Source organism: Platichthys flesus, chromosome 10, assembly GCF_949316205.1.
Source record: "Platichthys flesus chromosome 10, fPlaFle2.1, whole genome shotgun sequence".
Classification (NCBI taxonomy): domain Eukaryota; kingdom Metazoa; phylum Chordata; class Actinopteri; order Pleuronectiformes; family Pleuronectidae; genus Platichthys; species Platichthys flesus.
The window spans coordinates 10,281,106-10,296,683 of NC_084954.1; the positions used below are offsets into that span (position 1 = coordinate 10,281,106).

At 40.0% G+C, this 15,578-nt stretch overlaps 1 protein-coding gene across 1 annotated transcript; it reads left to right on the forward strand.

The window, feature by feature from the left end:
- Positions 1 to 621: 621 nt before the first annotated feature.
- On the forward strand, positions 622 to 14,813 carry LOC133962440 (gamma-aminobutyric acid receptor subunit rho-1). The gene is made up of 10 exons (XM_062398048.1): positions 622 to 1,051; positions 6,644 to 6,694; positions 6,798 to 6,904; positions 8,025 to 8,092; positions 8,440 to 8,663; positions 9,375 to 9,457; positions 10,008 to 10,148; positions 10,592 to 10,744; positions 12,125 to 12,321; positions 13,324 to 14,813. Exons 1-10 carry the CDS (start codon positions 945 to 947, stop codon positions 13,624 to 13,626), a joined length of 1,434 nt encoding a protein of 477 aa, XP_062254032.1. The 5' UTR covers positions 622 to 944; the 3' UTR covers positions 13,627 to 14,813.
- The last annotated feature ends 765 nt before the right edge of the window (positions 14,814 to 15,578 follow it).

A 15,578-nucleotide genomic window follows, 5' to 3' on the forward strand; every position in this document is an offset into this window, starting at 1 on the left:
TATCCATTTTCTGAAAAATCGATTAAACCACGATTGAGAAGAAACCCATTTGATGTGATGTCTTAATATTTACGCAGACAATCAATATAATATGATGTGAATTAATAATATATATCTCATCTTCTTTGGATGAGTTTTAGATCTGCAGGTTTGTTGTTTGAAAACTCTCTCGGCCTTATTTGTGCTCAATGTGGCGACACATCAACCTGAGAAATCCTTTTTGGAGCATCCAAAAATATTCCCAAATCTGTCTCCCCGAGGGAAACACAGTGAAAAACATCACAGCAGGAAGAGAGGAAATAACTCTGCCAGTCCACGCTTTCATCAAAACTCCTGAAACTCAAACCCTGCAAACACAAACAAGCAGAAATGCAGCTTTGTCTCTTTTTTTGTTTGTTGCTGAGCCTCAAAACAACATTTTAAATGCCAGACGTGAGACTGCAGCATCAGAAGGAGCAGAGCAGCCTTTCACGTCAGACACAGAGCCTCCTCTCAGCCTGTGGGAGTGTGTGTCTCTAAACCGTTGACCTTACAAATGAGCATGCTGCATCATTGTGAGAATTGGTGTTTCTGGGCGGTGCAAAGTGGAGTAGAGCACAGCAGAGTGCAGGATATCTGAGCACAGCAGCACACAGCGAGGCAGACACATCCGCCGCTGGAGGGATCAAATCTGTACCATCTGACGCTCAAGGATTTATCGGTTTAGTCAAAATTGCTTTTCCCACTGTGGAGATTAAGCACCGTAGAATGTTTTCCACTCAGGCCGTAGAATAGCCCAGTGTGCTGCTGCTGCTGCTGCTGCTGCTGCTGCTTTGTCCTCTCCCCTCTCTCATCAGCTCCGGCGCTGGGGAAGGGAATGTCCCAGGCAGGTGGAGAGCTCCAAACCCTGGAGGGGAGTCAATTCTGAGTGACAGGAGAGGTGCGTCCTCTGGGGAATGTGAACCATGCAGGTGGATGCTGTTGTTGTGCTCTTCTGTGTGTGGATCGCGGGCGCCGCCGGGAAGATGGCCCAGTCAAGAGGTCACAAGCTGGAGAACTACAAACAGAGCAGGTAATGTCAGAGAAGCCACGGACGGATGAAAGGCAAACGCATGGATTGTTGTCATTCTCTTGACAGGATGTGTGAGAGTTTTGAATGAAGCTTTTACTGCAAAACATCTGCTCTTTTCCTTTGTCCCTTTTATATTTGATTATAGATGTATTTTTCATGTTGACACAATGTTGTGCTGTGTTTCCTGTGTCACCTGTGTTGCTCCCTCCCTCCTGAAACCCTGACTTATTCAGACAGCAGATTGAAGAGCAGAGAGAGAGAGAGAGAGAGAGAGAGAGAGAGAGAGAGAGAGAGAGAGAGAGAGAGAGGGAGGGAGACCTAAATCCCCACATCTATTTATTCACTACTGGTGAATACAGTGTTATTTCGCCCCACAGCCACTGCGGGCCAGTTAAGTCAATGTCGATTTCATGTGATTATTTGGGCTAATTGCTGCCTCGTTAATGGGACCATTGGATTGGATGTTGTAGTCGCAAATGAACTAGAACTGGAAATCGTTAAAGGGTCCTCAGCTCCTCTAGTTTAAACTGGCTTGAACGTTAGAGGGGATTTAAATAGAACAGAATGTATTTGCGTTATTAGAATTTAAAAGGAGGTGACTGCTGTTAAATGCAAGGACTAGTGAATTTAGTTGGACCTGAAGAACAGTGCAGTCATTTTTTACCCACATTCAACTTGATAATCAGAAATGCTTAGTGATTTGATTCATTTTTGGCAAATATTGAGGTACAAACTACTTCATTAGATTTCCTTTTCTGTGAAAATTATGGGATCACATACATACATTTGTCAAATTTAATTCTTCATTCTTCAGTACACAGTAAAACCGTCTGATGGAATTATTCAGAATCATCGTAATGGGCCCAGTGGGGTGTAGGTGGGCTGCAATTATTGAAAAAAACATTTTGCTTAGACAATATTAACTAAAAAAGATGAGGTTTAAGTCTTTAAATGCCTTGTTTTGTCTGACTAGCAGTTAAATGTTCAGACAAAAAGCTCCCAAAAATATTCTAATTGATTAACTTAATATTTGTATTACTTTTCTGTTGTTGGACTAATTGATAAATCGATTTATTGGCTATAATAACAGTTTTAGTTTTTTCACAGCTGTTTAGTGCAGTATGAGCAGCCTGACTAACAAGTCAACACCTCTGCATTAGAAAACAAGCAAATTAAAGTGTTCAGACCACTCATTGAGAAATGTGATTCATCATTTGTGTTGACGATTGTGGCATTACTTAAATATATGATGTCATCAATTTAAAATGAACATTAACATACACAGCAACATTTTTCAAATTAATACAAAATTTGGTGTTTAACAATAACAATCGACCAATAATTCCAAAATAAATGTGACTACACCAGATATTTCTATCCTATCATTTGCAATATCAGATCTGAAATAACACACTACCACAGCAACTAATGTAACATTTTATTATCACTGTTGATTAATCAACTAAACATTGGGTTTGTTAAAGGTGCAGTGTATAGAACTTAGAGACATCTAGTGGTGAAGTTGCAGGCTGCAGCTGAATACCCCTGAATCACCCCACCCTCCAGATTAAAACATGAAAGAGAACCTGTGGTAGACTTCAGTTGTCATAAAAACTCAAACAATGTTTAGTTTGTCCAGTCTGGGCTACTGTCAAAAACATGGCGGCCTCTGTGTGAGGACCCGCTCCTTATGTTAATATAAAGTATTTAAATACAAAGGGACAATTCCAGGTTAAAGTGAACAACAATTTGTACAATTTAGATGAAACACACTAGTGAAAACATCACTGGGACTATTTTTTTATTCAATTTCTGCCAATAGATCCCTTTCACCTAAATCTTACAACCCGGACCTTTGATTGTCAAATCACACCATCATATCACTCTAGTTGTTTATTTCAAATTGGATGTTTTATCCAACCAACAGTCAAAAACCACAAACCAGAATTACACTCAGAGAGTGCACTCCGATCATTAATAATTCTTTACTTGATAATTCTTTACTTGAAAGTTAATAAAAATTAAAAGAAAAAGAAAAAAACGCCCTATATCGAAATGTTTAAGAAATTTACACCAAAATTGAATGGGTTCTTCGTGACATATACCTTATCATTTCCCCAAGTTTTCGGGATTATCTATTATTGCATTACCTTGCGGTAAATCTTTACTTTACATCACATTTGAACTCTAATAGCTTAGAATTATGCACAGTAGTGGCTAATTCATTATGGCTGTTGACCAATCAACAGATTGTCTTTCAGCCCCAAAGTCCAATGTCAGTGTAAAATCTTAAATTGGCTCTGAATAGATTTTACTCAGAAAAATCCAGATATACAGCACCTAACACACAAAATAATAAACGTTTTCAATAAATGAAAATAGATCTTCAGCATTTGATAAACAGAAACACTATTTACTTGTAGTTTGGCTGCCGAACGCCGCCCCCTAGTGAGAAACCGCATTGGCCTTAATCTCTGCTGAAGATGATACGATTTTCTCAAGCAGGCAAAGTACAGCTCTGATCGCCTCATAATACCATCAGTGTTGAATGATTTGCATCGACTTAATATATTCAACAAACCCTGTCAAATTATAATCCCCCTGCCTTTAGATACAGTATCACTTTTCATGCTATAAGTGCCGTTATTTATAGATCGGCGGCGGCATCGCACAGAGCGGCCTGATTCTCATCCGTTTGAGTTGAACACAAGTGTTTGACAGTAAAATACCTGTAGCTGCTCGTGTGCACCACGGCAAACTGTCAGGATGCATGTCAGGGTGAGTCTGTCCTCGCTGAGGGGACGTGTGTGAGACAGTGCGGGATTATAGTTGCCTATTTAAATCGAAACAATCCATGAAATTGCAGTCATCTGAAGTGATCATCTCAGCCCTAAGGTGATTAAGATGATCATTAAGTACAAGAGGAGCACAATCGTAATCATCTGTGGAAAATCTGCAAAAGACGGTTCAGCGCAAGTGCTTTAAAGCTGTAATTTCTAAATGCCAGCGTGTTCTCCAATCTATTCTTCACCCCTCCGAAAACTCATTAAAAGTCTGCTCACATCCGTCTCCTCTTTGCTGACACACACAGTCTGTGAATACAAATCAAGTGTGAATCTCTGATTCCCCTTCTAGTAGGAGGGTAAAAAAAATATCTCATGTATTCATGTTGAAGTAAAACTCGTCTCCCGCCTGCCTCCCATCGCTCCTCTCCTCCTCCCACTCCTCGCCTGGAGTGTGAAATCGCAAAAGCTGCTGGATGTTGCCATGCGTGGGTTGTGGGAGTTTTCACTATGTTGCGTAAAAAAAAATTCACTCAGCGCCTTGAGGAGGAAGAGCGGAGCGCGGGATTTGTGTAGGACAGCTGAGTCCCACACAAGAAAAACATCAGAGGAAAACCCCCTCATGAGGGTTTAAAGATAATTTGGGGAGTTGTCGCCGGGTGATTCTTTGGACAGGAAAAAATTACATTTAAAAAAAGCTGTGAATGTTTTACATTTGCATTTTTTCTTACTTGCACGTATCTAAAGCTTACTAACGGAAAATTGAAATAAAATCATGCTGTACGAAGCCAAAATAGCCCGCTAGCTACGTATGTAGTTAAACATGACATTTATTTTGCAATATCGTCTTTATTAAAAGAAAACAGCATGCTAAATGTATGATTACACCAACTTAACTAAACTCAACCAAGTTTAGCCGAAGCAAGGCAGCCAAGCCAAGCTAGCTTAAAAGTAATTTCCTGTAGTTGAAATACATACATTTTGATTGATGAACTTCTTTAATCGCAATTTAGTTAGTAATTAGAATAATACAAATGGAAAATACTTGTTTTTCTCAATATACATTTGAACAGTAACCATCATCAGCCCTTGACTCATGCGGAATCTGAAGTTACCATTAAATTACATCTTTTAATGTACTTTATCGAAAATCGTTTCTTTTTCAATATAAAGTTCTTACTAGAGTTTGACAATACTGTGTTTTTTTTTCAAAGGTCAAAGACAATCTTCTTTGTGGTTGCCTAAAAATGAAGACGTTACACCCAATCCACTTGTTGGGCCCATAAACGTTAAACCCCCACACCCATTATTGTAGCCAGCAGGACCTCTGCGTTAAAGTGGCCCGTTCACCCTGATGCCGCCCGTTTAACCTGTGTAGTGGCCGTTCCACTCAGTTCCAATATGATGGCCACTTGATTGTGTCTGAGGAGAATTTCTTTACAGCTGACTCGTGTACAAACACTAGACTCCATCCTGTTGTAACCCAATGTTAAACGAATCCAGGAGGCTGATTACACTTGAAGTGTTTTTTTTGTTTTTTTTCAGCACAGTTCAGGCACACCGTTTAAACGATCCATTATCGAAAATTGGCATGCCTTAACTCCAAGCTGGTCAAAATGTCACTTTTTCTCTTTAGCACTGATATCAACCATCACCACAAAATCTGGACAATATAAGAAAATATAAAAATAACATAAATATTTAACTATACACACACAGACTGTATAGTGGCTCTTACACCCTGATGCAGCCCGTTCACCCTGATGCAGCCCGTTCACCCTGATGCAGCCCGTTCACCCTGATGCAGCCCGTTCACCCTGATGCAGCCCGTGCAGCGACGCTTGCATGCAGGTCTCCCGCTGCACAAACAGGCGTCAGGCCACACACAGCAGATCAGAGAGCAGACCACCAGTCTGCTGCATGGCGTCGTCAGGCGGAGAGGGGGTTAGAGAGGCATTTCTGCCAAGAGGATTAGGAACCAGCTGCTGGAAGCCGGACGTCAGACGACCAGCATCCTGCTCATCACTGCAGTGCAGCTATAGCTCCCACAGAAACCTGCTTCTGTTGGATTTTACTCTTGTTGTGTGTTTTTTTTCTTTCTGTTTCTGTACAATCCCTTCATCTCTATCTCTTTGTCACTTCCTCTGTGGTATTTCCTTAATGCATGTCCATGGTTGTCACAGGGATTTGGCCCTGTCTGTCACAGCATGCTCTACTCTATTAATCCATTTTAGGGTTTTTGGAATCTATCTTTTTTTCCTCCCTCTCTCTCTCTCATTCTCTTTTCCTTCTCTCTCTTTTGCTGTGTGTGTCTCTCTCTCTCTCCGCTCGTGGCTTGACAATAGTCCCTAAAAGACAAGTATGCAGAGTCACGCCTATTGAAAAGTCGCACCATAGAGGAACTGGCTTCATCTAAATTGGATGTGTGGAGAAAATGCTCTTTTGGGCTTTGTGGATAAAATGTGTGTGATGTAACTAAAAGTTTCCAATCCTCGGAAGAGAGGAGCAACGAAACGAAACAAAAAGAGGCAGAATTATCGTTGTTACTCTGAGCCATAAAGTGACGTGTGCATTATCATTTCGTTCAAACACAGATTATTCCAGCTCCAGTCAAAGTATATTGTGTCATATGTCACATGAATCTAAAAAGTTTTCTTTTTTAAATCATAATTCAGCATTTTAAAGCTATTACACTGTCGTGGTCAAACAGAAGAAAACGATAAATCTCTGCTTTTTTATGTGCTGTTGCCATATGTGAAAGATGTGTTTATTTATCTATTCATATATTATTTCTACTCTTAATTTAAAGGTCGCGAAGAGAGACAAGAATGGAGGGGGGTGGAGGTCAGAAACCTGGAAGGTGCGTTGTAATATGTGTAATCCATTTCCTAACTGACTTTTAACACCAATGCATTACACGTCCACGCAGGTTTACCCTGACCTCATGTTTTATTGTCTCACAGCCCGGTTTACAAGCGAAGTCCAGACATGACGAAGTCCCTGATGACTAAGTCGGAGCAGCTCCTGAGGATAGACGACCACGATTTCACCATGAGGCCGGCATTCGGAGGTGAGCGAAGAAATCGTTTTCTGTCATCAACAGAGCTGCAGCACAGCCAAACACTGGCATTAGAGGGCTGTGTGGTCAATGATCAAGTGGGATAAGATCTGTGCAGCCGTCATTGGTTTGGGCCAAACTGTCATATAAGCATTAAGCTCCTGGAGGCCTTAGTGACACATTCCATGCAGGCTGTGCTGGAGTTTTCAATTGCAGCTCAATTCTTTACATCGCAAGAGTGTTAACCCACAGTCTTCTGCCTCGCTGTACACTGGAGGGATTTGATGTCAGCTTTTTGAACAGCAGGATTACGGAGCAATAAAGACACACAGGCTCTACATTGTACTGGGATATTATACTGGAATATATGTTCATAATCTTTTTAGCTCCGTTTATCTTTTGATTTGTGTTTTGGTGAAAAACCACACACGTAAGAACTGTATTTTTCAAATTTTTTCTTTTATCTGAGAGTTTTGGCTTTCCTGCAGTGGAGAGATAGATGTACTGTTTTCATCAGGACACGTTTGCTTTTAATCGCGCGACATTCTGCTGCTGGAAACACACAAGTGTGTTTGCTGTGTATAGTTTCAAACACCATGCGTCTCAGCTGGAAGTGGAAAAGAGAGCTGGATTGCCTCCAGCGCTGCATCAACTTTGATCCATTATCATGACCCAATTGTATTTGTGTACTATTGGGGGATGATGAAGCAGAGTAAAAGAGCTAAAATAGGTCAAAAGTAGAATCACAGCCAGACCGCCGCAATCTTTTGTTATATATTTGTGTGAGGCATTGATGTTTTTTCGGAAGCGTGATTTACAAAAGCAAAACCTTGATTTAGTTTCTCAAACCGTTGACTTTATTTATATGGGAACTGTTGGGTGTCTCTATTAGTTCTAAGGTCTTGAACTTATTATGTTATGATTTGGCCCTAATTGAATTGATTGAATACCTTTTATTCAAGTTCATTCATTGTTGCCATGGATTTTTGTAAAGCATGTTCTAGCCTTGTTTAGATATATACAAATAAATGTATTATGTTATTAATTTTTTACCCACTGTATCCTTCATAATGAAGCATGAAAACATCTTCTATGAATAAAAGTAACATTTCTGCATCAAACTTTTTATTAGGACCTCCGATTCCTGTTGGAGTCGATGTTCAGGTTGAAAGTCTGGACACCATCTCTGAAGTGGATATGGTAAGTATGAGGCCTGAAGACTGGAAACACAGTAACTACCTAACTCTATATATTAAACTAGCACCAAAAACAGGAAAATACTACTTATGCACTGATGCATCAGTATTAACGATCTATACTGTCACATATAATTAAACTCTCAGTGACAGAGAGCATTTTACTGCGCAGCCACAATTTTAACTTTTATATTTTGTGTAAGTAGCAGATAGTACTTTTCGTACTTTTGCCAAAGTAATATTATGACTACAAGACTTCCTGCTTATAATGGAGTATTTTTTACATTTCACTTAAAAAGATCAATTCCTCCACTACTGCTCAAAACTCCAGTGTTTTTCACCTTCCTGCAGGACTTCACAATGACACTGTACCTGCGTCACTACTGGAAGGACGAGCGGCTGGCGTTCCAGAGCAACAACAACCAGAGCATGACCTTTGACAGTCGCCTGGTGAAGAAGATTTGGGTTCCTGACATGTTCTTCGTCCACTCCAAGCGCTCTTTCATCCATGACACCACCACTGAAAATGTCATGCTGAGGGTGTATCCTGATGGCAACGTCCTCTACAGTCTCAGGTAAAACACACCGACTGGGATGTGCCTGTCTGATCATCCGTAGAGTTGTTTATGCAAAGCAGTGTATATATTTGTAAAAAAGAGACACAACACAGTCACGTCAATTTTCTCTACTATAAAAATAATGGAAAACATCACAATATAAATTTTTCCGACAGAATAAATTCAGTACTTTCACTGTGTGGTGAGGAAACAAAAACATGCCACTTGCAATGTACACTATAATTAATTTCACCACCACAAAAATAAAGCACCTTTGCAGGCAGTTAAATCAGGAAGGAAACTGAAAACACAGGAAGAAGATCCGAGAAGAAGAGTCACATTAACTGACATATTATATATATATATATATAAAGAAAACAAATGTAACAGTTCAAACTATGGCGGGCCTGATTTATCGAATGGCTGATGAAAGTCGTCTGATTTTAGCGTTAATTTTAGCCGATATGTGAAAACCTTTGTTTGTTCATATTTTGCATTAAGATGTTTCTTAATTCAAGTTCTATTTGGCTCTAGTTGTGTTTTCTTTTTACTTATAGTTATTTAGAATAAATACAATAAAAAAAAACATATAACATATAAAAATCCACACAGAGTCTCTATTACTTCTAATTGTTTTGGTTGATGTTTACATTAATTTGTGAATTTAGCCTAAATTGCTTTTGTTTAAAAGTTGAATTCTTACTCGAGTCACTGTTGTTTCTCCTGCAGAGTCACTGTCACAGCCATGTGCAACATGGACCTGAGCCGCTTCCCTCTGGACACCCAGACCTGCTCGCTGGAGATCGAGAGCTGTGAGTGGATGTTATCAAACATACGGACAAATATATCAACAAGACACTCTGGTCTAGAGCGACATATTATTCATTTTGATAACCAGTTCCCAGACTACCTTAAAATGTTGTGTGATATTTATGGTTCTCAGGTTAATGAATCGCCATATAGCTGCAAAAATTGTGTCTTTGTGCAGTGTAATTTACTGATCACTTTCATAAAACCTTTTTCGTGCATACAACCAGATGTCTTGTAAAATGTCAGACACGTTATACCATGAAAGATTTTGAGCTTGTTCTGGCTTTAAACGGAATAGATATCTTTAGCGCTAATGACCCTTTCCCCTTGTACAAACCCCACAGCGTCACTGCTGCTGAGCCACTAACAGTTGCAAAATCAGAGCGTGCTGTGAATATAGTTCAGTCTCCAGGGTCTGCTGGTGGTGCTTTCCACTGGTAGTCTTGTCATGTTTTATCATTTTGTCACACATTTTGTTCGCATCCAGCATTGTCCATTATAAATCGGCCCTGATTTGGTTCATTACACGTGTATACTCACTATACCCACCAGATGCCTACACAGACGATGACCTGATGCTGTACTGGAAGAAAGGAAACGAATCCCTCAACACTGACGACAGAATCTCTCTGTCCCAGTTCCTCATCCAGAAATTTCACACCACCACCAAGCTGGCTTTCTACAGCAGCACAGGTACTGCAATCCACCACATCCCCCTCTTCCAGTTCATCCACTAAACTAGACTGATTATGCAAATGGCCCAAATGTGCAGATGCATGTAAAAGTGAAACCGTTCAGACTTAAACTTCTCCAACTGAAGGACCAAGTTTTCCGTACTAATATCGATGTCTCTTGAATGTCAAACAGGGAAGAACGCACTAATATTTAATCCTTACTGTGAAACCAACTGAATCAAATGTCTGCCATCCATTTACATGCTGCTGAAAACCCTCTGTAAAAGTCCTGCAGCCAGTAACTAACCACATGTCACCTAGAGGCTCACAAGAATAACCTGAAGCGTTAAATAGGATTTTATTTCCTATCTTTCTCCGCCAGAGTAGCTGGGGAACCTCTAAGTGTCTGTACCGTGCAGCAGCAGCTAACATGTGACAATGATATTATTTTTCTTCCTATAGGCTGGTACAATCGTTTGTACATCCACTTCACCCTGCGGCGACACATCTTCTTCTTCCTGCTGCAAACCTACTTCCCTGCCACTCTGATGGTCATGCTGTCCTGGGTGTCCTTCTGGATTGATCGCAGGGCTGTGCCTGCCAGGGTGCCGCTAGGTACGATAGGTTCCACACGTGTGGCCTTCGCATAAAAACGTCACACCACAAGTCCATGAAAATGAGAGAAACTTATTTAGTGATTTCCCATCTCAAGTTATTTTATAATACTGGAGAGGTCAGGTATCCCTCTAGCTTTTAGTTTATCAGTCATGAGTGACAAAATAAGATTAGATAAGAAAATCCCACCATGGGTAAATTTGCTTTGTTACAGCAGCAAAGCAGATAGTAAAAATAAGTAAAGTACTCAATAAACGAACATGCTCAGAATGAAATGTAAAAATAACATAAATAGTGTTAACAGGAATAAGCATAATAAACAAATGAAAGTATTGGCATGTATACCCTGCCTGCACTGTGTATATGAGGCAATTGCAACTTATTAATATCGTAATAATGTCATTTCACAATGACGTCACAACGGTTCACTAGGCCTTTTTCATGATGTCAATGGGGGAATTATTTTCAGTGAATGGCCTCAGATTGTCTTTGTAGCTTGACAATTTGCAAAAACATCTCCTTGAGACCATGACCATAGCCTTTGACTGATCAGTTCCTAAATATATATACGGATGATTATATATATATAATCATCCGTCGATACCGTCACAATGTAGTAATGTAAAAATCCTACCAAGTTTGGTTCAAATTCATCCATGCATTGTCGAGGTTGTTTGTACAAAACACGTACAGGTGTGCTTTACAGAGCAGTTTAATGTTAACAGCAGCATGTTAATCCCACAGAGACATGCTAACATACAATTTGCTAATGTTACCATCTTTCTTGTTAAATGAAGACAGCATGCTGACACTTGCAAAATTGCGCTTTACACTAATTAAAGCAGAGGCTAATGTGAATGTCCTGCAGTTTTAGACGTATTTGGTCATTGCGGTAAAAGACGATGCCACCGGGGTCTCACCACAACAGCCAGACACAAACCATTAGCTTTTCAGCAATCTTTATTAAACAAACATAACTCACAAATCTCTTGACTTAAAGTGGCCAGCACTTCCTGTTGGCCCCCAGCTCTGCAGCTCAGCTCTGTCCCTCAGGAAGTCTCTCTCCCGGGTGGCAGCTTAGTTGCTGCCTTTTGAATCAAGGGAGAGTTGATTCCTATCTCCTCTCCCCTGTCCACCTGGAGTGACAAACCAAACTACCGAGCAGTGGACACATTTTTGTCTTGATATCGGCATTATAGGACATTTAGAATCACTTTGTACATTTGCAACAAAATTAATGGTGATCAATAAAACGTCAGAATAAAACACATATTTTTTTTATTAAATGACTGGGCTCTATTGCGCATCCCTCTCTGTGTTATTTAGCAGCCTGATAGGGTTGATCAAATCTCTGCTGTTTGTTCGTCTGCTCCCCTCCAGGCATCACCACTGTCCTGACCATGTCCACCATCATCACTGGGGTCAACGCCTCCATGCCGCGGGTCTCCTACATCAAAGCAGTGGACATTTACCTCTGGGTCAGTTTCGTCTTTGTCTTCCTGTCGGTGATAGAGTATGCGGCGGTCAACTACCTCTCCACCGTGCAGGAGAGGAAAGAGAGGAAGCTGAGGGAGAGAGTAAGTGAGATATTCTCTATACGGTTAATAGTTCACTCATGAAATATTGATGATTTAATGTTTCACTGTGACAAATGAGACTGTCTGCTCTTTGGTCCATTGTTCCTCTTTAAACCAAACCAGTGGACTGATTTATTAAATTAAGTTTTGCTGCCAGATGCAATTATTTGCTTAATTTTGGCCCAAATGTTCAAATCTAATAAGGGAACAAAACTGTGCAATGTTTAGTTTTATTCTAGTCGTGTTAACAGAAGATGAAACATAATTCTCACCAAGTAAGGAGGTTGTATATCTGTTAGAACAAGGAGTAAAGCATCTGAGTGTGTGGCCAACATATTCCCATGTTGCTTTCAAACGTGCACGTTCAAATGAGGATGAAAACGTTTCTCTGATGTTTTGCATGAATTATTAATGAAAAGCAGTTGGTCTAATCGCTGTAGATAAAACAGGGTTTTTGAAGGTTAAAACAAGCTGTTGTATCTTCTATTAGTTGCAAATAAGAATATCTAAAAGTGAATAAGGAGACGAAGACAAAGTAAGTACGAAACAGTCGAGTTCGGAAGTCACACAACACAAACAAGTCTGACCTGATTTTATATTAGAGTAATATTAGCCATTAGAATATCTCTAAATTGGCTGAGCATGGATACATTATATATGGGCATTTCCATAAACAAATAAATATTTTCCAATTTGGCTCACTTAAAAATGCTTGAGGGGCAATGGCAAATTATTTCTGGGATTCGGACTTGTGTACTATATGACTATTCTTCATCTGCCAAATGTTGCAGCATATGGAGCCAAATTGCCCATGTTGCCTCGGGTGCATTTCCTGCACAAACATCCCTCTATTCAATGTTTCATTCCAAAGTTGTTTAAGAGCCCTGAGTTTGCAGAAACATCCGACAAATCAATGTTTTTTATTTGCCTTTTACAGTTTAGCGTCTATTTTTACCAGATTTAACTGTAAATTTACTTCTGGTGTCCGTTTCACCTCTCCAGCTGCCGTGTACTTGTGGCATAGGCAACCCAGACGACATGATGATCGACCCTCAGATCACTGGCTATGGGTCCATGGATGTCAACACCACAGGGAATTATGGGATGCCGGAGAATGGCGGCCGCCAAGAGCGAATCTTGGCCCAGGTGGCACTGAACGACTCGCAGGTCACTGGCCAAGTGGGGCCGTCCAGGGGCTACGTGAACATTTGGATAGACACCCACGCCATAGACAAGTACTCGAGGGTTGTCTTTCCCGGTGCGTACATCCTCTTTAACATCGTCTACTGGTCCATCTACTCATAACACGGGATGCAGAAGAGGGACATGTGTAAGAGTCGTCTGGGACGGGACTCCAGGAGCTGGGCTTGTTTGTGTCAGAGCAGGAAAGACGTAGCCACTGATGCTTTTCAGACAGAGAAACTGCTCTTTAGATGAATGGAGACCACTGACAGACTGGTGATCATTGCCTTCTCGACCCAGCCACTTAAAACAGAGGTACTGACAAACTGGTCAGCCATCAGCGATTGTTTGATCAATCCATCAAATCTATGTGGCTTCATGTTGTAACGTCAGTGTTGTTGATGGAACGTTTTGATATTGTCGCTGCATGAGGCTTTACTGCACAAACACACCAACACAAACTGTGCAATTATGTGCAGAGGAACTCGGCGAGGGTATGATTCTGGATGCAGTGACCAAAAATGTGAACTGGAAATGGATTTCTGACAATTCCACCATACGGACAGATTCCTCCCTCTTTGCATACGACTTGACAATCAAAAGCAAACAAATCCTTTTCATAGGATTAGCATGACATTTTGTGAAATGCATTTGTTTCATTTTCTGGTTAAAGAGTTAGATTAAAAGATGAATACCTTTCTAATATCTGTCTGTTCAGGCCTGACTACAGAGCTGCAGCCATCATCCAGCTAGCTTAGCTTAGCACAGAGATTGGAAACATAAGGTAACAGCTAGCCTGGCTCTGTGTGAAGGTGGTCACTTCTGAAGCTCACATGCTAAGAAGTTACATCTTATCAGAATGTGCTGTTTTCCAGATGGTTATGTGCCAAACAATTTCATTGCTGAGACCAGATTTCTGTTCTGTACTGTAAAACATCTAACTGTTGGATTTACACCTCAGTTTTTTTGTTTGGATTGAGAAATTAAATGTAAATTATTAATACGTGAACTGTAGAGATGCTGGTTGGCAGATTTGACCATCGACCCTCTCATCTAACTCATCGCAAGAAACCAGATAAGTGACATTTTTCCAAAATGTGGAACTTTTTCTTTAAAAGCCTGATATTCTTAAAGTTCAAATCTTCTGCAGCACGTTGGTATGATTCAGTCTTTGTTACATTCTCTTGTGATCTTTGTATTAATGCAAGTATTTTGATGTTGAGCTAATTACTGCATTGCATTTGTGTAATTTGACAAAGTTATTATAAAAAAAGCAACAATATTAAAGTCACAAGTGTAAAAATATATGTTTAATAAATCACAAAATATTGATTATTATATCAACTTTTCTTTTTTAAATTTTCATATTTCTTTTTTTTTATGAAACTGAATCTCCTCTGTTTGGTGTCGTGAGGCTTTGAGGTTCACTGTGACCTGTTAGTTGCTAGTTTCATAATTTTTTTCAGCTTAAAACCACTTTATACTTGGTTAAACACTTAAAAACATATTTTGGTGGGTCATATGCACATGTAATGTCCAAAAAAGAGCTATACATTTAACTAATGAAGGATGTTATATGTGAGAAGGTGTTTAATAAATGTTTAGTTTTCCGAACATGTGGTTATTTTAACAACAGACCCACAATACAGCATTTTAAACCTCCTCCACTTGCAAACAGATCAGATGCATGTTGAAAATACATATTCAAACAAAATTAGACAAACATGTGACCACAATGTTTGTGTAAGTTATAGGTTGGACTCCTCGTGTTTCAATGCCCAAAATATCCCTTTTTCCTGCTTTTTTATAGTCTATATCCAAACAGTGCTGGGGGATAGGCTTTCACAGTTATTAGACATTGGACTCCTACCAGCTCCAGGGCTTCTCTTCGCTCTCTGGGACAAGTCTGATTGCTGATGAGCATTCATATCCAAATCGCTTTTAACAGCATATTCTGTAATACCATTAACTGCTCATATGTGATCTGCTATAGTGAGTCTGAGACCACCTTTGTTGTCTCTTTTCTCTACACCTTTTATTTATTCTCCATTTATCCAAATAACGTCCTGAAGGGC